The 27,095-nt window shown below is 37.8% G+C and overlaps 3 protein-coding genes across 3 annotated transcripts; 2 read left to right on the top strand and 1 right to left on the bottom strand.

The window, feature by feature from the left end:
* Positions 1–227: 227 nt before the first annotated feature.
* Positions 228–2,033, top strand: LOC114261278 (uncharacterized). Its single transcript, XM_028201513.2, has 4 exons — positions 228–1,248; positions 1,383–1,587; positions 1,669–1,862; positions 1,957–2,033. Exons 1-4 carry the CDS (start codon positions 228–230, stop codon positions 2,031–2,033), a joined length of 1,497 nt encoding a protein of 498 aa, XP_028057314.2.
* Positions 2,034–3,937: 1,904 nt separating this feature from the next.
* On the bottom strand, positions 3,938–4,441 carry LOC145793924 (uncharacterized). The gene has a single exon (XM_082876828.1). It carries the CDS (start codon positions 4,439–4,441, stop codon positions 3,938–3,940), a length of 504 nt encoding a protein of 167 aa, XP_082732954.1.
* A 16,871-nt stretch (positions 4,442–21,312) lies between these two features.
* Positions 21,313–24,827, top strand: LOC114261276 (F-box protein CPR1-like). The gene is made up of 3 exons (XM_082876830.1): positions 21,313–21,323; positions 23,796–24,269; positions 24,371–24,827. The coding sequence occupies exons 1-3, from the start codon at positions 21,313–21,315 to the stop codon at positions 24,825–24,827; spliced, it is 942 nt and encodes a 313-aa protein (XP_082732956.1).
* The last annotated feature ends 2,268 nt before the right edge of the window (positions 24,828–27,095 follow it).

The following is a 27,095-nucleotide window of genomic DNA, read 5'->3' on the forward strand; positions in this document are numbered from 1 at the left end:
GCATATATGATTGTTGGCAAATTCTTTTATGATACTTGTATTCCAATCAATGCTGTGAACTCCATTTATTTTCTGCCCATGTTTGATGCCGCAATTGCCATTGGTCCAGGATATAAGGTCCCTACTTACCATCAACTTCGAGTTCCTTTATTGAGTGACTCAAAAAAAAGCTTCAATTGTATATTGACACTTTGAAGAGTTCATGGGCTACGTGTGGATGTACTATTATGGGTGATAGTTGGACTGATGGTAGACAAAGAAATCTAATAAATTTTCTTGTGTATAGCCCTATGGGAATTGCTTTTGTGAAATCAATTGATGCCTCTGATGCTGTCAAAGATGCTATTCTTTTTTCTAAATTGTTTCTAGAGGTTATTGAGTGGGTGGGAGTGTCGAATGTTATTCATATGGTGACAAATAATGGAGCAAATTATAAAGCTGCTGGAGGACTTGTAAATGCAACTTACAAATCTATAAATTGGTCTCCATGTGCAGCTTATTGCTTGAACTTAATCTTAAGTGAAATTTCTAAGATGAATCATGTACATGAGCTTGCTATTAAGGCATCAACGGTGACAAGGTACATATATAACCGTTCATGGTTGTTAGCTCGGTTGAGAAAGAAGAAGAGTTGGACTGAAATTGTGCGCCCAGGAGCAACGCGCTTTGCCACTACTTTCCTTGCATTGCATAGTATTCATGAGCATATGCATGATTTGCAAGCTTTGGTGACAAGTAAGGAGTTTACAAGTTCAAGGTTTTCCAAAGAGAAGAAAGGGAAGGATGCCATTGATATCATTTTAGATAAACTATTTTGGAAGGATTGTTTCATCACTGTTAAGATTGTTGAGCCACTTATGCGTCATTTGCGTATTGTTGATGGAGATGACAAACTGTCCATGGGATATGTTTATGAAGGCATGTATAAGGCAATCAAAGGTATTAAAGATATTTTCAACAGAAATAAGAGGTTGTATAGTCCTTACACAACAATCATTAAAACTCGTTGGGATAATCAATTGCGGAAGAACATACATGCGACAGCTTATTGGTTGAACCCAGGTTTTCAATACGATCAAGCTTCATTTTGCAAAAAGCCAGAGGTTATGAATAGTGTACTTGATGTGATTGAAACTAAAGCCACATCAAGTAAAACGAAGCTCATGAATGAACTTAGATTGTTTCGTGATCGACAAGATAGTTTTGGAAGAGAGCTTGCCATTACTACATCTAAGAAAACACAACCTGGTAATCACTCTCACTTTTTTTTTAATAGTAATTATCATTATTATTTGATTTTGATTGGAATATTTTATCTCATTTATCTATTTCTTATTTCTTTTTATTTTTTATAATATTTTTCTTTCTTTCTTGATAATAAGATGAATGGTGGAAGATGTTTGGACATAGTGCTCCAAATTTGCAAAAGTTGGCTATTCGAATTCTTAGTCAAACTGGCAGCTCTTCTGGGTGTGAAAGGAATTGGAGTGTCTTTGAACGCATACATACAAAGAAGATGAATAGACTAAAACATCATAGGCTTAATGATCTTGTGTATGTTCATTACAACTTGCCATTAAAGAATAGGTAAATTAATCTTTCTCATATAGTAACTAATGGATTCTTTATTTTATTCATTTATTTAGTCTTACAATTGAATCAATATAGGAGGTATTACAAATCAAGGAATTATGATCCCATTGACATTGAAAGCATTGACAAAATTGAGTTTTGGATTATTGAAGAAGAAAGACTAGAACAAGAGGAGCCTCCATTGATTGATTATGATGAGCTCAAAAAAATGCTTTATGAAGAAGATGAGCCTCCACGATATAAGAAGCAGTGTCATGGTCTACGAAATGGTTAGAAAATAATGTTTCATCATTATGCAACAATTTTTTTTTTATCTATCATTATCAAAATGATAGCTTAATGATTTTATTTTAACTATTGTAGATGATGTTGAGGATGATATGGAGGTAGAACTTCTTGGAGATGATATCGACTTGGGATCTTTTGGTGACGTGAACTAGGGGTGGGCGCGGGTCGGTTGCAGCCATGAAACTTCCAATCCGCCATCCGTCCGTTAGATTGGCGGATTGGAGAAAATCAATCCGCATCCGTTCGCTAATCCGACGGATGTGGATTGAGCGGATTGGCGGTTTGGCGGATGGATGCGAATTGGTTTGGTGGTTTGAAATTTTATAAATTTTCAACATAATTCAACTTGTGCATTTCTTGAAAAAAAAAAAAAAAAGTATTACAGTCAATGACTTAAAAAAGTATTACAATTACTGCATACATCATCCAAAGAAAGAAAGTTTGAAACTTTAGAATATCACAATCACTGCATGTCTCATCCACATATTACAATCACAATATGCCTCATCCACATAAATTATTACAATCTGTGATTCTTAAAATATAAAAACAATTCAAACCACCAAAACAATGAACAGAGCAATAGTAGATATTGTGTATGTCTCTGCATTGTTACATTTATATATGTTTTTTAAAACAAAAACCAACCAGTATATATCATATTTTTTATTTATTACTTTTAGAATTTGATTTAAAAATAAAAAAATATAGATAAATAATACCTTTATTTTTTTCAATTCAAAAAATATATTCAAGTTGAAAACTTCTTTTCAACAGAATATTTGAACTTTTTTTCAATTGAAAATATAAACAAAACATTTAAACAAATTGAAAATACAAAATCTTATAAATTACTAAGGGTGCTTGCGGTTTGGCGATTCGGTTGCGGCCAAAGGAACCTCAAATCCGCCATCTGTCCGCCAAATTGGCGGATTGGAGAAAATCAATCCGCAACTGTCCACTCGTCATCATGCATCCGTTCAAAATGCAGCGGATCGGTTCGGTTCAGTCGGTTTTGGCGGATCGGTATATCCGCTGCTCACCCCTAACGTAAACATTGATAATAGATCAAACAATTCGAGCTCTAGTGCAAATGCAAACGAAAATGATGATGATGATTGGCTAAATTATCGTCCCTAAGAGATTTCGGCTATTGTTTGTGATGTTATGTTGTGTTGTGTTCAATTTTTTTCTTTGGACTTAGTTTGTTGATGTCTGTAAACTTTGGACTTTGTTTTGTCTTTTTTGTGACTTATGTTTTATGGATTGCTTTAATTGGATGCTTTCATAATTTTTATTACTATGATTGTTGTTTTTTATGGCTAAATTTTCATCTTTAATTTGTTGTTAGTATGTGAAGTGTTATGGCTTATATTCAGGAATTTTTTTTTTTTAAGTATAGAAAAATATCACTAAAAATATTTAAGAATTTTTTTTTAAAAAAATCAAAAATTTTATATTTAAATTATTAATTTATATTTTTTAAAAAATTATTTATGACGTAATTATGACGTCACGGTTCGATCCGGTTCAACCCATCGGTTGAACCGGTGACCCGTCCACCCGATCATTTTTTCGGTTCGTTCACCGGTCCGATTTTTAAAACCTTGGTTTTGATGATCTTCAGAAGAGAACGGTTGGTAACCTCAACTTGGCCATTGGCTTCGAGATGACCAGGAGAAGAGAAACATGGCTGGATTTGAAGTTCTGTACAGAATTTCCTGAACATGGCATTGTCGAATTGCTTGCCATTGTCGGAGACGATGGCTTGAGGGATGCCAAATTGGCATGCAATCGACTGTCAGATGAATTGGATTGTGTTCCGCTCGGTAATTGTGGCAAGGGGTTCTGTCTCCACCCATTTAGTGAAGTAATCAATGGCGACGATTGCAAATTTGGTTTGGCCTCGACCGGTGGGCGATGGGCCAACTAAGTCAATCCCTCATTTGACAAATGGGTAGAGACTGCAAAGTGTGATCAGTTCTGTAGGAGAAGCATGAGAGATGTTGGCAAAGCGTTGGCACTTGTCACGGTTACGCACGAATTCAGTGGCATCTTAGTTAAGAGTAGGCCAGAAGTAACCGGTGCAAAGTATTTTATGAGCTAGTGACTTGGCACCCGAATAATTACCACATACACCCTCGTGGACTTTCCTCATCACGTAGGTCGCTTGAGCAGGATTGAGGTATCTCAAGTATGGACGCGAAAAGCCGCGTTTGTAGAAGAGGCTGCTGATAAAAATATAGTTGGATGACCGGACCCTGACTTTGGAGGCCTGCTGTTTGTCGTCGGGCAATTCCCCATTTGTCAAAAGTCGGAGGATGTCAGCCGCCCATGGAATAGGTTCATTTTGGAGGAAGTGGACTTGCTGCTGGTTTGGGGCGATGGCAGGGTGGGCCAAGTATTCAAGGCGGACGCCATGGCAGAGGTCGGACTGGTCGACTGAAGCTAATTGAGCCATTTCATCTGCCTTGGAGTTTTCCGTCTGAGGGATGTGCTTGGTCTGGAAAGTGTTGAAGTGGTGGACAAGGGGGAGTGCAATGTCCCTATAGGCCCGCATTGTTCGTCCTTGGCGTCGAATTCCCCCGTGATTTATCTGACGATCAATTGGGAATCACTAAAGACTCAGATATGGCTCACACCAATGTCTCTGGCTAAGCGAAGACCTGCTATCAGGGCCTCATACTCAACCTCATTGTTGCTTGCGTCAAACAGGAAACGAAGAGCACATTTGAAATAGCCACCCTCTGGGGTAGTGAGGATAAGACCTGTCCCACTGCCTTCTCTGTGGGATGACCCATCAACATTGAGGGTCCAAGAGTAGGGATCTTCTGCCTCAATGTGGAACTGCATGGGCGGGGGGGCCGTGGTTGAAGTGGGATTAGTGAATCTCAAGATAAAATCGGTGACAGCCTGTCCTTTGATCGCTGTTCGAGGTCGGTAAGAGATGTCAAATTGGCTGAGCTCGACCGACCATTGCATAAGTCTGCCGGACAACTCTGGTTGTTGCATTATCTTCTTCAAAGATTGGTCAGTGAGAACCACTATGGAGTGGGCTTGGAAGTAAGGTCGGAGTCGTCTTAAGGCAGTGACCAAGGCCAAGGCCATTTTTTCCAGCAATGGGTAGTTCTGTTCTGCTCCCCTAAGAGCTCGGCTAATGTAATAAACCGGCCACTGTACTGAGCTATCCTCCCTGATGAGGGTTGTGCTGACTGTGGTGCTCGATACGGCTAAGTAGAGAAAAAGGGGTTCACCCGTGAGCGCTTGAGAGAGTAAGGGGGGATTGGCCATGCACTGCTTCAATTTGGAAAGCCTCTTCGGATTCGGTCGTCCACTCGAAAGCCTACCGGAGAACTTTAAAAAAAGGAAGGCACTTGTTCGTTGCGCAGGAAATGAAACGGTTGAGGGCGGCGACTCTGCCAGTAAGCCTTTGAACCTCCTTAACTGCTCTGGGTGATTGCATTTCTATCAGGGTCTTGATCTTTTCGGGGTTGGCCTCGATACCCCGTTGACTGACCATGAAACCCAAGAACTTCTCAGATCCTACGCCAAAGGTGCATTTCTCCGAATTGAGCTTCATTTGATACTTTCGTAGGGTGCCAAAGGTCTCCCACAGGTCGGTTAGATGATCAGAGGAGAGTTTGCTCTTGATTAGCATGTCATCGACGTATACTTCCATGTTCTAACCTATCTAGTGATGAAAGACGGCATTGACTAACCGTTGGTAAGTTACTCTGGCATTTTTTAGCCCAAATGGCATGACTCGATAGTGGTAGGTTCCCAGGTCAGTAATGAAAGAGGTATGCTCCTGGTCAGACGGGTGCCTCAGAATTTGATTGTAGCCAGAGAAGGCGTCCATGAAACTGAGCATTTGATGTCCGGCCATAGCGTCGATAAGCATATCTTTGCGAGGAAGGGGATAACTGTCTTTGGGCCAAGCTCGATTGAGGTCGGAGTAATCAACATAGAGTCACCATTTACCTTTGTTTTTACGGACCAGGACCACATTTGACAGTCATCTGGGGTAGTCCACATTTTTGATAAACTGTGCCTGAAGGAGCTTATCTACTTCAGAAGCAATAAGAGTGCGTTGTTTCTAGCTGAAGGGTCAGAAATGGGGCTCAATGCTGAGATGGTGAGTGATAAAGGAGGGATCGATACCTGGCATGTCGGAATGGGTCCAGGAAAACACATCATTGTGTTCAGTCAGGAGGGTTGTAAGGTCGGCCTTGGCTTGGGGGGATAATTGGCTGCTGATCTTGGCTGTTTTTGTTGGGTTGGTGGGGTCGATGGGGACCTCAACAAGTTCTTCCACTGGTTTCCCTCTAATCAGCTCGTCTTCGTCTCTGACGTCGAATGAAGCCAACTAGTGGGGTTTAGAGAGGAGACAAACTTTCTTCCTTGACCTTGAGCTGGCGATAGGCATTTAGGAAGATGATGTATGAAGAGCTACCGTTGTCGACGAGAACCCGTCTGACTTTGTAATTGGAGAGGAGGGCAGAGATGACGAGGGGCTCGTCATGGGGGTAGCGGATGCCTTTGCAGTCGGCCTCCGTAAAGGTGATGGGCTCCATCCACTGCTTGGGGTGTTTGAAAGGGCGGTCCAATGTGGCAACTTATTTATCTAAGCCCTGCCTTATTTTTCTGAGTTCTGCCCGTTGAGCCGAATGGGATGGTCCACCATAAGCAAGCCCTCATGCAATAACTCTGATCTCTCCAACCGGGGGGGCAGGGTTGCCTTGTGCCCAGGGTTGCTGTGGGGGCCTATCATGACCTTGGTTAGGTTGTGCGAGTTATCGATGAGAGGTGCGTCGGTAGTTGTTCCTGGTAGGTTCAGTCCTTTGCCTTTGTTAAGGGCGGGCTGTTGTGAACCGACTGAGACGCCCCTGACGTATCAAACCCTCGACATGGTCTTTGAGGTTAACACACTCCTCGGTATTATGGTTGTGGTCCTGATGAAAACGACAGTATTTGGACTAGTCTCACCGGTTGGAAGGAGACCGTGACGGTTAAGGCCATTTTAGGGGATAATCTCATTGGATCTGGTTCAGGACTTGTTCCATGGGAGAATTGAGGGGTGTGTATCATTTGAACTGGCCGGGCAGTCGAATAGGTGTCGACCGGTCGGCTCGGGTAGGTCAGTCAATATACTGAGGTGTTTGGTGAGTGTACTGGGTGTTTCTGGTTTCAGAGTCCTTTTTCTTCTCTCTGGGGGTCGGGTTTTTGGCTTAGGATCTTGTCGGGCAGCTAGGAAATCTTCGGCGCTCATATACGTTTGGGCTTTGGAAAGTATGGTTGCCATGGAGGTCGGGGGGTTTTTGAAGAGAGAAAAAAAAATCAGATGATCGTAAACCGACCATGAAAGCAGTGAGAATGACCTTGTCATCGTTTTCTGCTACCTACAGGGCTTCGATGTTGAAGCGGGTAACGAAGCTATGCAGCGACTCCCCCTCGGTCTGACGAATGTTGAGGAGTTGGGTTGCCGGACGTCGCTGGCGCTGGGCACCAATGAAGTGGCTGAGAAAGAAGTCACTTAGGTGCTGGAAAGTAGAGACAAAGTCTGTTGGCAATTGACTAAACCAGAGTCGAGCTGACCCCTTAAGTGTTACGGGAAAAGCCCGACACATGATCTCGTTAGGGGATGCATAGAGGACCATGAGGGTCCTGTAAGTTTCCAAATGGTCAACCGGGTCCGTTGTGCCGTCGAAAGAGTCGAGCAAGGGCATTTTGAACTTAGGAGGTAAGGGTTTGTCCCTGATGGAGGCAACAAACAGTGAGTTGGCTATGGTAGATGGTTTATTCTGTTTGTTCTGCATGACTCCTTAAAGCTAGAGCTTCATGGCTGAGTTCTGCATCCCAGAGAGGAACATTGTCACCACCAGAATGCAGCGGAGGCTGGACATTACTGGCCTCTCCCTCTGGGGTGGGTTCCTGGACCGACGGATGTGGGGCCTAAGGTGGCGGGTTCATATCTGGGGGAGGGGGTCGCAAGCCTTCCAAGTTGGATGGGTGGGGCTGTTGGACAGGATGGCTCGGGGCTCGTTCTTGGTTGGGTGGGATATCTTGAGGTGAAGTAGGAGAGATGGAAAGGTCTCTATGAAGCAAAGCATTGATCAGGGCTTAGTTTTGCTCGGCTAAGCAGTTGATGCTGTTGGTCAGTTCTGTGAAATACTGCGGTGGGTTGTTTGGGTTAGAAGGGTCGGCTTGGTGGTCGGCAATATTGTGGTGAGAAGCCGTGGATCTAGTTGTGACCATCCACCTTGGTGGGTGGCAGGTAGGGGTCATCGGGAAGGGGTCTCCGGCAACAATGAGCACAACTGGCACACAGAGCGAAAGGTTTCTCACAGACGGCGCCAACTGATGATACAGCGAGTTCCAGACGGAACGGGTCGGTTTGATCCACACTTCCCAAACTAGTGCCCGAGATACCAAGCCCACTGAGAGACCTACACAAGAGTTCAACAGGGAACGGGGAGTCCCCCAGCGAACCCTCCGACGAGCAAGTTAGAAAGAGAGAGATGAAATATAGAAATAGATTAGTGATAGAGAAGCTTAACCTTTGCCTTGTCTTTGAAACCCGTTTATATCCTCTACTAATCATTTCCTTGTCCCTTTCGACCTGTCACGTTGGCCGAAAGTCTATGTTCTAGCTTGCCTTGTTCATGGTGAGGCCGTTCCGTTCCGACGGGAAGGGTTATCGCAATAAATACTGCAGAGAACCTCATTAATGGCTGATGTGTGGTGCAATAACTTTGCAGGACCTTTGTCTGCTAACATGGCTGGCTCTTTACTTGCCAAGTATTTAGATGTTATTGGTGCTTGGTGTGACGTTGGGCTTCAAGAATATTGAGAATCATGGACTGGGCCTTAAGTGGTAGGCCATGTCATTTATGGGCCCACCCATGTCATTATATATAGTTTTACATTATTTACTATATAAATAATAACTATTAAACGAGCCAACTAATAAGTCGAGTTTTAGTATGTTGAAGCTTGTTTATTAAAAATGTAACGAGCTCGAGCTCGAGCTCGAATCTAAAAAAAAATTAACAAATCAAGTTCGAACGAACTCTTACCGAGCCGAGCTCGAGCCAAGTTCAAGTCTATTCACAAACGATTCTATTCATTTTGCAGTCCTAAGTATGGGTTCTACACATATGTAAGTATCATGTAAAATATTTGATAATTTTTTTGGAATTCCTATATCATTGCTTGGGAAAAATTCACCAAAAAGATAGAAATCTATTGGAGGGATTCGTTTCATTTTGAAGGTAACTAAAAATTAGTAATTAGATAATGAAGTTTGCTTTGATTATCGTATCTCAGATTTACATATAAATAAAGCAGAAAATGACATACCTATTACTTCCCTGATGGTCTAGTTTTATCGAATTTATTGCATATGGAGGTTTTATATCAAATTTATTTACACTTCACAAATTGGATGCCGTCAACCATATATGTTAATTCAACAAATGGTAGATTGACAAATGAAGGTTTTATTGTTATCCAAATTTTTACAGAAAGTGAGAGCAGTGATATTTTAGATAATATAGGGGTGTCAATATTATTTGAATGGAACAGAGGGGTGTGGTGTAATTTACCCAAATAAATAAATAAGATAAAAAAACTAGAAAAATAACATAGTTGGGCAATCAGAGGACGATAAAGGATAATTATATTTTTGTAAACGAGATACTCTTTGTGCATACTTAATAATTTTTTTAATTATAATTTTATCAACTTGTCTCTGACTTTGAGCTTGGTTCCTTCCTCTTCCATTCGGTTTTGACGAACCCACTCTTCCCACGCAAATCATAGGGATTGATTCCATGTTCTATGATGATTTAGCTCCTAAAATAAAATTATCAAAATAATCTTATCTTTTTCATTCAAAACCTTAATTTCTAAGCCCTAGTCTCTCACCATTGAGACAGAGCAGTTGTCCATGTAACTGTTTTGAGGACAATGAAATGGTCAGAAATTCAGGATTCGAGTTGATGAAACAAAGACTGCAGCCCTTCGTTGTAACTTACTAACCCCTAGATCCTATCGTATAACAATATCCCACTATTCTCTTGGTGGTGCCGACCTCCTCTACTCTTTTCCCGTCACCATCTTTCACAACTCTTTTTCTGGCATCATCCTCCTTAACTCCTTATCTGACTCTACAAGACTTTATATTCATGATAAATATGAAGGTCGTGATGCCTAGGATTTAAAAAGAAATGATAGACACCGAAAGTAGACAATGAAAAATTAATAAATTGATAATGATAGCCAATAGAATGGTGACAACGGTACAAATGTTTCAACAGAGCAGGTTATGACAAGCCAACGATGAATAAAAGAGATAAGAATTAAAAGGTTAGGATTAAATTGATTCCATTTCCAACTATGGCTCAGCTCTTAAAATAAAATTATTAAAATAACTTTACATTTTTCATTTAAAATCTTAATTTTGAAGCCCTAATCTCTCACCATTCGGACAAAATAGTTGTCTATATAACTGTTCTAAGAACAATAACAAGATCAGAAATTTAGGATTTTAGTTAATGAAGCGACGAGTACGATCCGTCTCTGTAATTTAGTTTATTAACCCTTAAATCCTATCGTGTACAACAAAAATTTAAAAAATATCCCACCATTTCCTTGGTCATGTCGACCTCTTCCACTCTTTCTCTGTCATCATACTTTCCAACTCTTTTTCTGGCATCATCCACCTTGATTCCTTCTCTGACCCTTTAAGATTTTATATTCATGATAGATGAAGGAATATAGATATTAGACGTCATGATGTCTAGGATTAAAAAAAAAAATAGTAGATGGCAAAAGTAGACATTGTTGATAATGACTGATGGTACAAATCTTTGAAGGGAGAGGCGGTGGTGACTGGCGGACAATGGCCATGTTTGGTAGAGCTGTGAAAAAGTGCTTATAGCTTATACCTTAATAGCTTATAACTTATAACTATGAACATAAGCTGATTTCTGACTTATAAATTAAGTTTCTCCTGCCCCACTCAAAGAATAAGCTGATTTCTAATTTACAAAAAGCTAAAAGCTATAAGCTTAAGCTAAACCAAACACATCAAAATAGCTTAAATTAAGCTGAAAGTTAAAATAAGCTGAAAAAAAGCTGTACCAAACAGGGCTAATGAATGAAAAACATTAAGGAATAAAAGGTTAGGATTAAGTTAAGATTTAAATAATGGTAGAACTCGGTACGTGCCGAGTTTAATGAAGTTTGGCAGAGACAGATTTAAGTTAAGATTTAAATAATGGTAGAACTCGGTACGTGCTGAGTTTAATGAAGTTTGGCAGAGACAGATTGCGATGATGGCGAAGCTTCCAGAAGAAATCATCAACGACATACTCTTGAGACTCCCAGTCACCTCCCTCTGCCGCTTCAGGTGTGTTTCGAAGCCATGGCTCTCTCTTATCTGCGACCCTTATTTCATCAAAACCCACCGCAATCGCAATCGCAATCGCAATCGCAACACCAACAACAAAAAAAACTAGCACGACCGACTCATTCTCGTTTCAGAACCTTGCAATTTCCATTCTGTGGATCTCAAATCGTTCCAATTCCACGACGATTTCGAGGCTTTGCATCTCAAATTCCCACCAGAGCAAAACCCAAATCATTGTATGGAGAGTTGGGGTTCGTGTGATGGGTTGTTATTGTTGCTCGATGATTTTTCAATTGTTTTTTGGTGAACCCATCTACTAGACAATCTAGAAGATTACCCAAATCCCCATTTTCAATCAAGTCTGAAAATTGTTTAGATAGTTATGGGTTTGGTTATGATTCATCCAATGATGACTACAAAGTTGTGAGGATTTATCATCATGACAATGAGGATGAGGTTGATTGTGCTGATAATATAGTTAGTGTGTATAACTTAAGCACCGATCCGTGGAAAAGGATTGAGGACTCTCCTTTTGATCAGTCACGTGACCGGGGATTCTTCTTGGTGGGGCTCTTCACTGGGTTGCAAGGAGTATTGTGGGTTTGAATAAAGTAAGTGTAATCGCTTCACTTGATTTAGCAGACGAAAGTTTTCATTATGTGCCTTGTCCAGGTTCTGTTGATGACTCTATTGTAGTTCAACAACTTAGTGTTGTTGAAGGGTGCCTTTCTGTCATGGTTCCTCGCCATTTAGGTTGTAATGATGTTTGGGTGATGAAAGAGTACGGTGTTGGTGATTCTTGGACCAAATTTACCATCAATTATGCTAATTTCACTTGGTTGAAACCATTGTCTTTATCAAGCACTCGTGAATTTTTGTTTGAGACAAGTGGAAATAAGTTTGTCCTATGCAATCCGCTAGAGAAAAAAATCTAAGGAACTAGTGGTTCAAGGCATTCCAGATTATTATGATGCAGAAACTTACATGGAGACCCTTGTTTCTCCCAATTCCAGCAAATATGATCAAGAGGCAATGTAGCCAATGCCAATGCCAAGCATCACATAAAAGATTACTACTGGATAGGTAACATGGATGATTGAACTAAACTGTCTTTTGTCATTCCATTTTATTTCTATCTGTCTATGTTGCTTTGTGGTTGTCTCTTTTTCCTTGATGCTAAGTAGAACAGTGTGAGTTTAATTTGTCGTCTTGTTTAGAGTTTGTTTATATATTTTGATCATTGAATTTTGGCTCAACTAGGTTAGAGTGGCTGGGGTCAAATTCTCAACTTAAGTGTGCTTGTCATCAATGCTCACAGACAAATAGAAGCAACCAAATAAACAAAATAAGGTAGAGGATGATTGAGGTTATGTTTAGTTTGATTGTGCGGGTAACGTGTCATGCCTATTTTGTTGTTTGTTTCTGCTAATGAATCTGTCAACCACATGGCTTGGTTGGTTAAATTTTGAAGATAATTGAGGTTATCATCTTCATTTTATCAATCCTTTCCATTTCACATGGCATAGTTGGTAAGATTTCTTTTCTTTTGGGATTTTCTTTTCTCAATGTTATCAAACTTTGGGTTTAGTCCCAAATGGAATTCCTGGATCAAGGAATGTGTTTCTACTTCTAGAATTTCAATCCTCGTAAACGGCTCTCCAACTAAGGAATTTAATCCTCAGAAAGGTCTTAGACAAGGAGATCCTTTATCCTCTGTCCTCTTTAATATGGTTGTTGAAGCTCTTAACATCCTCCTCCTCCGAGCTCGGGAGTTGAATTTGCTCAAAGGGGTCGTCATTGGAAATAACCAAGTTCAGCTATCTCATTTCCAATTTGCAGATGATTCTCTTCTGTTCTGTGAAGCGGAGTTATCGGAAGTTCTCACTTTGAAAAGGATCTTAAGGTGCTTTGAAGTAGTGTCAGGTCTCAAAATCAACTATCATAAGAGCGTGCTTTGCGGGGTTGGTATTCCTGGCAATACTCTAGAGGAGTTTGCATCTCTGTTGAATTGCAAGACTCAAAGTTTACCACTCAAGTATCTTGGATTGCCGCTGGGAGCTAATCCCAAAAGAAAAAGGATGTGGAAACCAATAGTAGATAAATTCAAATTGAGGCTTGCCGGGTGGAAAAGGAGGTTTCTCTCCTATGCCGGGAGGTTGACCCTGGTGAAGGTAGTGTTGTCAAGCTTGCCTGTATTTTTCTTATCTCTGTTTAAGCTACCTGAAGGCGTAGCCAAGGAGTTAGATAAAATTCAAGCTTCATTTCTTTGGGGAGGCCCAGATCTAAAGAGGAGAATACATCTTGTTAAGTGGTCGGAGGTAACAAAAAGCATAAAGCAAGGAGGATTGGGCATCAAAAGAATAAGGGATATGAATGTATGTTTACTACTCAAATGGTGGTGGAGATTTGCCTCAGATCATGATTCACTATGGAAGAGGGTCTTATGTAGTAAATATAAGTTCCTAGGAGGGTCTTGGCTTCCAAACCTTTGTTCCAACATTCATCATTCTAATATCTGGGGTGGCATAGTGGCAGCAGCAGATAAGCATGAGCCTCTCCTTTTGTTCTATATTAGTAATCTTCATCTAAAAGTGGGGAATGGCTGTCGTATTACGTTTTGGTACGATCAATGGTATGGGGGTATTTGCCTCAAAGATGCATTCCCCAGACTTTTTCAACTGTCCAATAGTAAGGAAGGTTTTCTCAAGGACTTTGTGTCACACTCTTCTTCCATTTGGCTATTTACCTTCAGGAGAGCCCTCTTCGAATGGGAAAAATGATGAACTCCACAGGCTTATTACCACCATAGCTGCTCCCCCTACCTTGAATCTTGAAGTTGCTGACAGAGCTGTGTGGGCAGCCCTTCACCCTAGCAAGTCTTTCGTTTCCACTCTTTACAATCATTCTAATCTTGCCTTGGGTAACATTGTTCACTCTAGTGATTTGGTTTGGCTCAACTATCTGCCTCCCAAAATACAATTCTTCGGTTGGCTCGCTTGGAAACACAAGGTTAAAACTTCTGTCTTCTTGCAACGGATTGGTGTCTTGGATAGGTCGGCTTCCACCTCATGTCTTTTCTGTAAATCGCAGCATGAAACTGTCCAGCATGTTCTAATTCACTGCCCTTTGGTGTGGAAAGTTTGGACTGGGTTATTACATTGGTGGGGTATTCTCTAGGTGGTTCCTGCCTCTGTTGAAAATCTGCTGCAGTGGTGGGCAGGGTTCAATTGCAAGAAAAATGAGAGGAAAATCTGGCGTGCCATCCCTTTGGTCACCCTCTGGTCCATTTGGAAGATCAGAAATGAGTGTCTCTTTCAAGCCTCCCATCTTAACACCTAGCAGCTGCAGGAACTCATCATCATCAGGTTAGCAATATGGTTAAAGTCCTCTTCCAAACACTTTCCATTCTCCATCAATGATTTTCTCTTTAACGCTTCAAGTGTTAGGCACTACATACGCTCTTGAGTTGCTATCTGATATGTTCAGGCTTTCTGGGTAGTGCAATTCTGCTGTGTTTTGCTGTGTAATTCTATCTGTTTGGTTTGCAGCTGTGTATTTCTATCTTTCTGGGCAGTGCAGTCTGTTTGGCCATTGCTGTCTGGTTTGCTGTCTGGGTAATTCTGGTTTGCTAACTGGCCATTGCTACTGTCTGTATAATTCTGCTACCTGTGTCAATGGCCAGGTGTATTCGGTTCTGCTTCTTGGCATTTTGTAATTCTGCTACCTGGTTTGCTGCTGTCTGTGTAATTCTGCTACCTGTGTGGATTGCTTGCTGGCTACATTTTGTAATCTGGTGTTGTCAATGGCCAGGTGTATTCGGTTCTCCTTCTCTTCTCTGTTTCTTGTTGGCTCCTTGCCAACTGGAGCTCCAAGCTTGTGTTAGCTTCAAGCTCCTCTTTATTGATGTATCTTTGTCATACTTGTATGTTTCATCAATAAAGATCTTCTTTTTCGCCGTTCAAAAAAAAAAAATAGTTGGTTAGATTTCGAAGATGATTGAGGTTATCATCTTCATTTTATCAATATTTCTTTCCATCTCATAAAATTTTTTCTAACACCAAATAATATACATGCCCCATATGGTTCTGTTTATAGGCTTTTGAAAACAATAACAATGTGACAAAGAACATCAATATTTTCAGGGAAAGTTTCCCAGAGGTGGTTAAAGTTTGGTCCTTGAATTTATTGAGAACTACAGATACACAAGGCTAGTGTTTGAGACAATGTTTTATATTTTTTATTGAAAGTTGTGAATGTTTTTGCACATCTGTTCTTTGTTTCTTGAATAAATATCCGTTCTTACATTTTGCCATGATTTCGTTTACACTTTCAGTTATACATTTGTTGAAATAAGCTGATCGTAGGGATACATGTAATGTAAGTAACTTAGCATACTTGACAAAAATTTCTGTAACTTACTCTAATCATTTTGATTCATTTTGTTTCCTGAATGAAATTGTTTCTTTATGTAACAATGTTCCCATTAGGTCCCTCCAAGCACAGACGTAAGCATGCGAAGCCGAGACTAAAGCAGATTTGTCAAAGGCAAAGAGAGGCGAGCCATCCAGTTGCAAGAGTGATTGTTTCATCCTGTAGAATAACATGGGCAGCCACCAGGCTATTTGAGATCCTCAATGGAAGTAGGTTTTCGTCAAGATCCCTATGGAAAGGAAGATGGCTTAAAAGTTAAATAGGCTTGAGTGACTTCTATATTTTTGTTGGGTTGATGTTACTCCATGTTATTTGGGGTGGTCAGTAATGTGAATTTGTTAACATTAGTGTCATTTTGATATTATGTTATGCTGTGCAAGTTCTTTCTCCACCTTGTAGTGGTGTCTGTATGTCTTCTTTTTTTCCTTTCTTTTTTTATTTTGGTTGAATTTTTTTCAGGTTGTGCAGTATAAAAGGGCACTTTTTGGCTTATGCCAATATCAGTACTGTGGTTTCATTATATTGTGTCCCTGTGTTCTGTGGTCTGCAAATTTGTAATCAGTGGAGCTGTCCTAGTAGTTAAATAAGGCAGGAAGCAAAATTCAACCAGTAAAAAAAAAAAAAAATTCAACTAGACAAAATCCCTAGAAGCTCTTGACGGTTTCCCAAAACTTAAAAATAAAATTAAAATTCAGTAGAAGGTGGGGTGAGAATAAAATAAGAGAAATAACTTGATAATGAAGTCAGGAAAAAGTAATTATTAAAAGGTGCAAATCATTATAAATATTATTAATTAAAATTATGAATTTCTTTTTAATTTGTAAATAACTTGCACTATCAACATTGTCAGCGTAATTGTTCCAATAAAATATTCTACACAATACTTGTATGGGTGTGACTACCATGCTATTTGAGAGTTCCACACATATGTAAATAATATATAAAATATTTGATAAGTTTTTTGAAATTCCTATATCATTGTTTGAGGAACATTCACCAAAAAGATGGAAATTTATGGGAGGGATTCATTTCATTTTGATGATTACTAAAAATTAGGAATTAGATAATGAAGTTTGCTTTGATTGTCAGATCTCAAATCTACATATAAATAAAGTAGCAAATGACATACTGGTTACTTCCCTTTGGTGATGGTCTAGTTTTACCAAAGTTATTGCATACGGAGGTTTTATATCAAATTTATTTACACTTCACAAATTTGATGCCGTCAACTATATATGTTAAGTCAAGAAACGTTAGATTGACAAAAAGGTCTTACTATTATCCAAATTTTTATAGGAAGTGCGAACATTGATATTTTAGATAATATAGGTATGTCAGTATTATTTGAATGCATTACAACAATTTACACTTTTGGCGATCAAAAGTTAATCCTTTGGCAATTAAGAAGCGGTTTGAGAACATAAGTTAATTGTCAAAAGTCAGCTTTTAACTCATTTTATGTCATATCAGCTTTCACATAAAATAATAAAAAAAATTAAAAATTAAAAGGTCAGCTTTTAACTATCTTCCCAAAACACTCCTAAAATTTGTATTGGTCAGATTCTCTGTAGATAGTATGACATTATCCTCAAATGCTATATGGAACTAATCGGTGTAATTTTTTTTTTTTTCTGTAGATAGCTTTTGACATGGACTTATGGATATTCCATTTTTGTGTACAGAGGACAATTTACACTTTTGTATAATCCCATTTTTTTGTCGTTCTCTGCTTTTTGTGTGGATTTATATTAATCGTACAAATAACTTTTGACGGGGTACAAAATGCTTTTGGCATCGAACAAATAATTATTGCTGTGATATATACCATGCCAAATGGTAGTAAATATATTTTTGTGTACAGAGGGCATAGTTTTCGTATGATTATTTGTTTTGTATGGAATTATTATTTTAAATTAGAACATACTTGATTTATATGAAATTTGACATTTAAAGTTATTCATTTTTAGATGATTGGAAGTGAAATGGATGCAGATTGTGGAATGAGTGATAACATATGCATTGGTTTGTTTGTATACCAGGTACATGTTGCATGGAATACATACAGGTTGTGGTTGTGGACAAATTAATTTTTTTTTTTAAAACATAAAAAGATGTTTTTGGCGACTATGGGACATAAAAATTTTGAATATCGACACGTGGCCGAGGTGTCACCGAAGTGCCACGTGTCCTGGTCATGACGTCGAGGTGATCTCGGCAAGGCCGAGGTTATCTCCGAAGATACCGGAATCCGAGATAAACAGATAAGGGACAAGAGTCCTAGACTGAGAAAAAACTTCAGTTTGGGTAAAGATGAGACTCTTAAAGAGTTTTTCCTAATCCTACTGGGAGTCCAAGATTAGTAGTAATCCTAAGTCCATTAGAGTTAGGCTTCTATTGGGACTAGGATTATGTTGGCTATAAAAGAGAGGCACCCCCATGGGTCTAAGGTATGTCTTTGATGCTTTTAATATTCTGTCTAGTGAGTTAAGCACTATTGGTTATCTTTGAGAGATATTGAGTACTGACTTGATCGTCGGAATACCCCCGGGTGGACGAGCCACCGCCGGAAACTCTTCTTTCTGTTGCAGGTCGTTCGGGCTTAACCTATTCTGCCGGTGTTCTCCGGTTGAGTACTAAGTTGGGCTGTGTGATCAGAAAATCACTCACACAATTTGGCGCCGTCTGTGGGAACGAAAGGAGAATAGATGGCCAACGATGGACAGAAAGAGAAGGTTGGGGATGACACCCATACTGGGAGCGAGAAACACATTGACCTTGACGTCGAAGAAGACAACTGCAACGAAGAAACACGTGATAAGAATCACGAAGGAAAGAACATCGGCCAGGAGGGTGGCGTACTGAAGAAATCGGACCGAAGCGGGTATTATAACAAGGACGACCTCCGAAATAACGTCATGTAGCCACTGTTCCCGCTACAAGATACACCGATTCCAGCGACCAAGAAAGGTGCCCAAAAAGGGGGGCAGAAAACGGTTTCTACAATCCCTCAGCATGGCGGGTCCAAGGGACATTCTCACCGGCTTTCGCGGGAGGTCGGGCATGGAGAATCCCAGAAGACATGATCTCGGCCTAGATGATTAGGTCCGAGAAGAGAAGAGCTCAGTCTAAAGTGAGCAGATCCCAGATTCCAGAAGACAAGATCTCGGCCTAGATGATTAAGTCTGAGAAGAGAAAAGCTCAGCTTAAGTTAAAGACTTTTTATATAAGGTCCGCAAAGGAGTAGGTAGAAGCCATGTATAGGGCTGGAGAATGATGCTTGGGAGTAGGAATTTTCAAGCCGAGATCATTGTTTAACACTTGTTGAGAGTTGTGGACAATTTACAAGTTGAAACCAAGATCATTGTTTAACACTTGTTGAAATTTGTGGACAATTTACAAGTTGAAGTTAAACCGAGATCATTGTTTAACACTTGTTGAAATTTGTAGACAATTTACAAGTTGAAACCGAGATCATTGTTTAACACTTGTTGAAATTTGTAGACAATTTACAAGTTGAAACCGAGATCATTGTTTAAACACTTGTTGAAATTTGTGGATAATTTACACGTTGAAGTTAAACTGAGATCATTGTTTAACACTTGTTGAAATTTGTGGACAATTTAGAAGTTGAAACCGAGATCATTGTTTAACACTTGTTGAAATTTGTGGACAATTTACAAGTTAAAGTTAAACCGAAATCATTGTTTAACACTTGTTAAAATTTGTGGACAATTTACAAGTTAAAGTTAAACCAAGATCATTGTTTAACACTTGTTGAAATTTGTGAACAATTTACAAGTTGAAACCGAGATCATTGTTTAACACTTGTTGAAATTTGTGGACAATTTACAAATTGAAGTTAAACCGAAATCATTGTTTAACACTTGTTGAAATTTGTGGACAATTTACAAGTTGAAGTTAAACCGAAATCATTGTTAAACACTTGTTGAAATTCTGAGAGAATTTACAAGTTGAAGTTAAACCGAAATCATTGTTTAACACTTGTTGAAATTTGTGGACAATTTACAAGTTAAAGTTAAACCAAGATCATTGTTTAACACTTGTTGAAATTTGTGGACAATTTACAAGTTGAAACCGAGATCATTGTTTAACACTTGTTGAAATTTGTGGACAATTTACAAATTGAAGTTAAACCGAAATCATTGTTTAACACTTGTTGAAATTTGTGCATAATTTACGTTAAACCGAAATCATTGTTAAACACTTGTTGAAATTCTGAGAGAATTTATAAGTTGAAGTTAAACCGAAATCATTGTTTAACACTTGTTGAAATTTGTGGACAATTTACAAGTTGAAGTTAAACCGAAATCATTGTTCAACACTTGTTGAAATTTGTGGACAATTTACAAGTTGAAGTTAAACCGAGATCATTGTTTAACACTTGTTGAAATTTGTGGACAATTTACAAGTTAAAACCGAGATCATTGTTTAATACTTGTTGAAATTTGTGGACAATTTACAAGTTGAAACCGAGATCATTGTTTAACACTTGTTGAAATTTGTGGACAATTTACAAGTTGAAGTTAAACCGAGATCATTGTTTAACACTTGTTGAAATTTTGGACAATTTACAAGTTAAAATTAAACCGAGATCATTATTTAAACAATGATTGAAAGTTGAGAAAAGTTTACAAGTTGAAGTAAGACAAAGGATATGTCTTGTACTTGTTAAAATTTGAGATAAATTTACAAATCAGGGCTAAGGTTGTATCAAATTAAAGTACTTGGGTACTTACCGAGGTAAAACATCAGTTTGTATAACCGAGGTGTATCACCCCGAGAAGATTGCACGAGGATTGAAGTATGGAGGCATACAAAGCAAGCATGCAAGCATTCAAAAGCAAAAGAGTTGTTATATTAAAAACACATCGGCAATGTGAAGAGTTTACATTACTTCAAAAAGAAAACAAAGTACAATCCAGTGAGGGAAAGACGCATGACTGAAACGGTTGGGTTGCTGTGCGTGACAGCTTTCACGCGTGATGACACTCTTGGAGTTCTTGATTCAATGAAGCAAATACCTCAGCTAGGAGGACGGTTTCGGCTAAGAAACTCGAACATAGCTTGGTTGTTAGTTCCAAAACATTGATGAAAGCAGACTATAGGTCTTGGTCATATTGAGCCGACGAGTTCTGACTTCGGCAACAAATAATGGAGTAAGCTTAGCAGATGTGCTAAATTCGAAGAAATGATATAGGTTCCATCACCTCAAGATGCCGAGGTAATAGAACCTAGGGGGCAGTTGTGGGGACATAAAAATTTTGAATAACGACACGTGACCGAGGTGTCACCGAAGTGCCAGCCGAGGTGCCACGTGTCCTGGTCATAATGTCGAGGTGATCTCGGCAAGGCCGAGGTTATCTCCGAAGATACCGGAATCCGAGATAAGCAGATAAGGGACAAGAGTCCTAGACTGAGAAAAGACTTCAGTTTAGGTAAATATGAGACTCTTAGAGAGTTTTTCCTAATCCTATTGGGAGTTCAAGATTAGTAGTAATCCTAAGTCCATTAGAGCTAGGCTTCTATTGGGACTAGGATTATGTTGGCTATAAAAGAGAGGCACCCCCATGGGTCTAAGGTATGTCTGTGATGTTTTTGATATTCTGTCTAGTGAATTAAGCACTATTGGTTATCTTTGAGAGATATTGAGTACTGACTTAATCGTCGGAGTACCCCCGGGTGGACGAGCCACCGCCAGAAACTCTTCTTTCTGTTGCAGGTTGTTCGGGCTTAACCTATTCTGCCGGTGTTCTCCAATTGAGTACTAAGTTGGGCTATGTGATCGGAAAATCACTCACACAACGACTAAACAATTGGCAGTCAAAAATGGAGTAAATATTTTTAGCGATTAAATAGTTAATACCTAAAAAAAGAATTAAATGAAAACATTTGACGACTAAATATTTAGTAGTCATAAAAAATAAGACTTTAGGCGACTAATGATTTAGTTGCTAAAACAATAAATAAATAATAAAAAAAAAATACTTTTGGCGACTAAATATTTAATAGCAAAACAAAAAATATTATATCTTAACCGACTAAAATTTTAATAGCTAAATAATTTAAGTTTTTGACTACACAAAATGTTAGTCGTTGAAAATGTCATGTTAAATTTAATTGAGAGCTTTTGACGATTAAAAAATTAGTCGCAAATTATGGACTTTCAGTGACTAAATCTTTTCTAGTCGCCAATTACCTTTCCCAACAATCATTCAACGAAGCTGGCGATGAAAAAAATTTATTCGACAAAAAGGTTTGAGCGACTAAAAATTTAATAGTTAAAAATCATTTGTTATAGTGATGGAACAGAGGGATGTAATGTAATTTACTCAAAACAAATAAATAAATAACTAGAAAAATAAAAAATAAAAAATTGGGTAATCAGCGGACGATAAAGGGTAATTACATTTCTACAAACAAGATACTGATCCAAAAATAAAATAAACAAGATACCCTTTGTGCACACTCGTTAATTTTTTTTTTTATTTAGGGATTGTTTGGAATGATCTAAATAAGTGTATTTTTTATCTTTTTATAAAAAGATATGTAAAAAAATAAAAAGATAATGTGATAAAAAAAAAGATAAAAAGATGAATTATATGAGAAATGCCAAACTTGATCTTATTATAACTTTACAACACTGCTATAGACCCCCACTGGTGGTCGACCCCCAATGACGTGGCGCAACGCCATTCGCCAATTTTATTTTATTTTTTTTTCTTTCTTTCCTATCAATCACCCACAACCATGTGAACTGGGAGTCACTGGGGTCGCCCCGTACTGGGATCCCCGCATTTTCCATAACTTTATTAACTCGCCTCTGATTCTGAGCTTGATCCCTGCCCTTGTAACCTGGCTTTGACGAACCCAATCTCCCTATGCAAATCATGAGGATTGATTCCATATTATATGTGTATTCAGGGTAAGTTTGGAAAATAGGTTGACTTTTTGACTTTTTAATTATTTTAGCTTGGATTAAAAAGTTTGATTTGGAAAGGATTTTTTGACTTTTTTGACTTTTTTTGTCAGAGAAGAGTATAATAATTATGGATTGATGTGATGTTTTATTTTTTGTAGCTAAAATAGCTTATTTTATCTTTTGTGACTAAAATAGTCAAAAAAAAACCCACTTTAGCTTTTTCCAAACGGAGCTTCAACTCCTAAAATAAAATTATTAAAATAATCTTATTTTTTTCATTCAAGACACTATTATGTTTGGGAATTTATGAGAAAAAAAAAGAAAAAAGAAAGGATTACTTAAGTTATAAGAAAAAATAAAATAAAATAAATGAAATGAAATGAAATGATTGCGATTCCTCTCCTTCTTGTTTGGATAAGTAAGAAATAAAAGAAAAGAAATGATTATGATTTTTTTTCCTTCTTATGTAGTTAAATTTCATAAGACAAAGGAAAAAAAAAATTATTTTATGTTATATTATCAAAATAACTTTTTTATATTTTAAATCATCCTATTTCTTTTATTTTTAAATGGACAAAATTGATATTATGAAAACATTGATTTCTTTTCTTTCTCAATCTCTCCATTTTTAGAAAGATTGAAAATGAGGTTATAAGATAAATAAATTTCTCTATGTTTCTCTCTATTTCTCTCCATTTCTCTCAACTTAAATTATCCAAACAAATAAGAAAAATATATTTGCCTCTATCTTTTTTTTCTTTTCTGTTCAAATCACTCAATCCAAACATAATCCTAATCTCTTACCTTTTAGACAAAGCAGTTGTCTATGTAATTATCTCGATAATAATGAGAAGGTCAAAAATTCGAAATTGGAATAATGGAGCAACGACTAGAGTCTTTTACAGTAATTTAATTTATTAATGCTTATCATCTTATCGTATGATAAAAATAAAAAAATAAAAATCTCCCACCAGAAGAAATAATAAGATATGATAGAACGTGGTACATCACGAATATAATGGACTTTGACAGAGACAGACAGAGACAGATTGCGATGACGACGAAGCTTCCAGATTAAATCATCACAGACATACTATTGAGACTCCCACTCACCTGTCTCTGCCGATTCAGGTGCGTTTCGAAGCCATGGCTCTCTCTTATCTGTGACCCTTATTTCATCAAAACCGACTTCAATCGCAATCGCAACGCCAATAACGAAAAACAACACCACGACCGACTCATTCTCGTTTCGGAACCTCGCGATTTCCACTCCGTGGATCTCAAATCGTTACATTCCCGTGATGATTTCGAGGCTTTGCACATGAAATTCCCACCAGAGCAAAACCCAAATCATTGCATGAAGATTTGGGGTTCGTGTGATGGGTTGTTATTGATGATCGATGATGTTTTCAATTGTTCTTTGGTGAACCCATCTACTAGACAATCTAGAAAATTACCCAAATCCCCATTTTCAATCAACTCTAAATATTGTTTAGAGAGTTATGGGTTTGGTTATGATTCATCCAATGATGATTACAAAGTCATGAGAATTTCTCATCGTGACTATGACTATTCGGTTGATCGTTCTGAAAATATAGTTAGTGTGTATAACTGAAGCACCGATTCGTGGAGAAGGATTGGGGACTCTCCCTTTGATCATTCACATGACGATGCTTTCTTGGTGGGGCTCTTCACTGGGTTTCTAGGAGTGTTGTGGGGTCGAATAAATTGACTGTAATTGCTTCACTTGATTTAGCAGATGAAAGTTTTCATAGTGCGCCGTGTCCAGGTTTTGTTGATGACTCTATTGTAGTTCAACAACTTAGTGTTGTTGGAGGGTGCCTCTGTGTGTTTGTTCCTCGGGATTATTGGACCAAATTTACCGTCAATTATGGTAATTTCACTTGGTTGAAACCATTATCTTCATCAAGCACTGGTGAATTTTTGTTTGAGACAAGTGGAAATAGGTTTTTCCTCTTCAATCTGCTAGAGGAAAGTCAGTCTCTCATCTGGGTTCCCGAACCTTTCCTTCTCGTACAGAGGGATGCCTATGAGGAACTAGTGGTTCAAGGCACTCCATATTATTATGATGCAGAAACTTATATCTGTCTATGTTGCTGCATGGTTGTCTCTTGTCCCTTGATGCTAAGTAGAACGGTGTGAGTTTAATTTGTCGCCTTGTTTAGAGTTTGTTTATATATTTTGATCATTTAATTTTGGCTTAACTGGGTTAGAGTGGCTCGGGTCAAATTCTCAACTTAGGTGTGCTTGTCATCAATGCTCACAGACAAAGAGAAACAACCACATAAATAAATAAAATAAGGTAGAGGACGATTGAGGTTATGTTTAATTGGATTGTGCGAGTAACTTGTCATGCCGATTTTGCCGTTTGTTTTTGGTTTACTGCTAATGAATCTGTCAACCACATGGCTTGATTGGTTAGAATTTGAAGACAATTGAGGTTATCATCTTCATTTTTGCAACGAATCTGTCATTCCACGTGGCATAGTTGGTTAGATTTTTATCAAGGGTGAATTATACCAACCGACCTTATAATTTGGGATTTGTGTCATTTCAATTGTGACACATTTTTAAATTTTGTTTCAAATAAGGATAATTGAAAATATCATTACTCAATTTCAATAGAAAAGTCGACATTTTAATAAAATATAAACTAATTCGATAAAAATAAATGTCAAAAAAATATTTTTGAATTTTTAAAAATTATTTCTACCTACCAAAGATAAAATTATGTAAGATTAATAAATCTTTTACGCATTTTTTTATTATTTATTTTACCAAATTAATTTTTATTATCTGTTTGGATGATAATCATGTAATGGGTGTTGTGAGATTTTTAATGTATAATCGATATTTTTAATATATTAAATGTTTTCAATTTTGGATTTTTTGATTTAATGAATTGGTTTAATAATGATATCAAAGTTATCCCCATATTTGACTTATGAAAAAATAGAAACTAATTTAATGAATATTAAAACAGCCACTCATTGTTGAAACAATCTTTTGTGTACAATAAATAAATACAAACAAAATCAAATAAATAAAATAAATTACGTACCAAATTTATTTTTACTGAACCGAATGAATAATTAAAGACCAAGTCAAGTGTGAGATACTTTGTTCTTAAGATAGATTCGTCTCGCTACGGTACTTACAGTTAAGTGGCGTCTATCTCCCAACATACAATGATTTTCAAAATTTGTAGTAGCACTCCAAACAAATTTGTCCGGCGAACTAGAACTTTGTGTTCTATACTCTCTTTAATTTTCTCTAACGCTAGAATGAAGAATAAATAATGCAAATGAGAAAAATAGGATTGCAAAATGAAATTTCAGTCAATTTCGAATGTCAAATCTACTGGAATAGGGCTGGTATTTATAGGCAAAAAACAGTCCCAAAAATGTATGAATTTGAACTTGAACAAGTGCAAAACTCTTGAATAGATTCAGATTTGAAACTTGAACAGATATGGTAACTATACAGTTAGATAACTGTTTAGAAACGGCCTAAACTGCCCAAGCAGTTTTGAATTTGAATCTGTCCAAAAATGAATCTGTCCGGGTGCAACAGATCTGAAACTATTTTGAACAGATATGCAAACTGTTTGGCAGTTTTAAAACTGCTCGGAACTGCTGGGCAGTTTTATCTAATCTGTTTGACAGTTTGAACCTGTTGAACTGCTGGAAAATAGACTGAAAATCAGATACAGTTTGGACAGAAAATTAAATTCTATTTTGGTACAAAATTTGAATTCAATTTCATTAAGAATTTTTGGAAAAAATTCAAAAAAAATTTCTCCAAAAAATTAATATTAAAACCGACCTGACCCATACCCGCTCTCGGTACGACGATGCACGTATGTGGTAGTTTGGGTTAAGGTTCATTTTGTCGATAACTCATCCCTTCTATAAACTTGGGGTGCCCCTTGGGCCTCAACCCAAGTACTGTACTCTAGAGCTTGTATACATAGACAAGCTCTCTTAAAATTTAAATGTGGGACAACTCATTTCAAGGAAACCTACATTTAATTCTTTAAATGTCCAATTCCATGAACCCGAAAACGACGTCAACTTCCCATTCACGCATAAATGGTTTTGACGAACCGTCTTCACCGTGTGACTTACCACGCGACAATAAACACGTCACCTCTTCGGACCCATCCCAAAAGACGTTTGGGACCCACTCAATTTTGAGCTCAAAGATTGCCCAAAATAAGCTTTATAAACCAAATTTTCCAACACTCATTACATAATCATCATCCAAACACGTAATAAAAATTAATTTGATAAAATAAATAAATAAATAAATAAATGTGTAAAAGATTTATCAATTTTACATAATTTTATTTTGGTGGATAGAAATATTTTTAAAAATTCATTTTGACATTTATTTTTATCAAATTAATTT

The sequence above is a fragment of the Camellia sinensis genome, chromosome 6 (assembly GCF_055761805.1).
Source record: "Camellia sinensis isolate YWXY chromosome 6, ASM5576180v1, whole genome shotgun sequence".
In the NCBI taxonomy this organism is placed as follows: Eukaryota; Viridiplantae; Streptophyta; class Magnoliopsida; order Ericales; family Theaceae; genus Camellia; species Camellia sinensis.

Excerpts from the sequence above, each read along its gene's own strand:
- LOC145793924 (XM_082876828.1), bottom strand. The coding sequence starts at position 4,441 with ATGCGGGCCTATAGGGACATTGCACTCCCCCTTGTCCACCACTTCAAC.
- LOC114261276 (XM_082876830.1), top strand. Across the intron at positions 24,270-24,370 it reads TCTGAAAATATAGTTAGTGT|GAGTGTTGTGGGGTCGAATA; the intron begins GTATAACTGAAG and ends CTGGGTTTCTAG.
- LOC114261278 (XM_028201513.2), top strand. The coding sequence starts at position 228 with ATGGGTGATAGTTGGACTGATGGTAGACAAAGAAATCTAATAAATTTT. Across the intron at positions 1,249-1,382 it reads ATCTAAGAAAACACAACCTG|ATGAATGGTGGAAGATGTTT; the intron begins GTAATCACTCTC and ends CTTGATAATAAG. Across the intron at positions 1,863-1,956 it reads GTGTCATGGTCTACGAAATG|ATGATGTTGAGGATGATATG; the intron begins GTTAGAAAATAA and ends TAACTATTGTAG.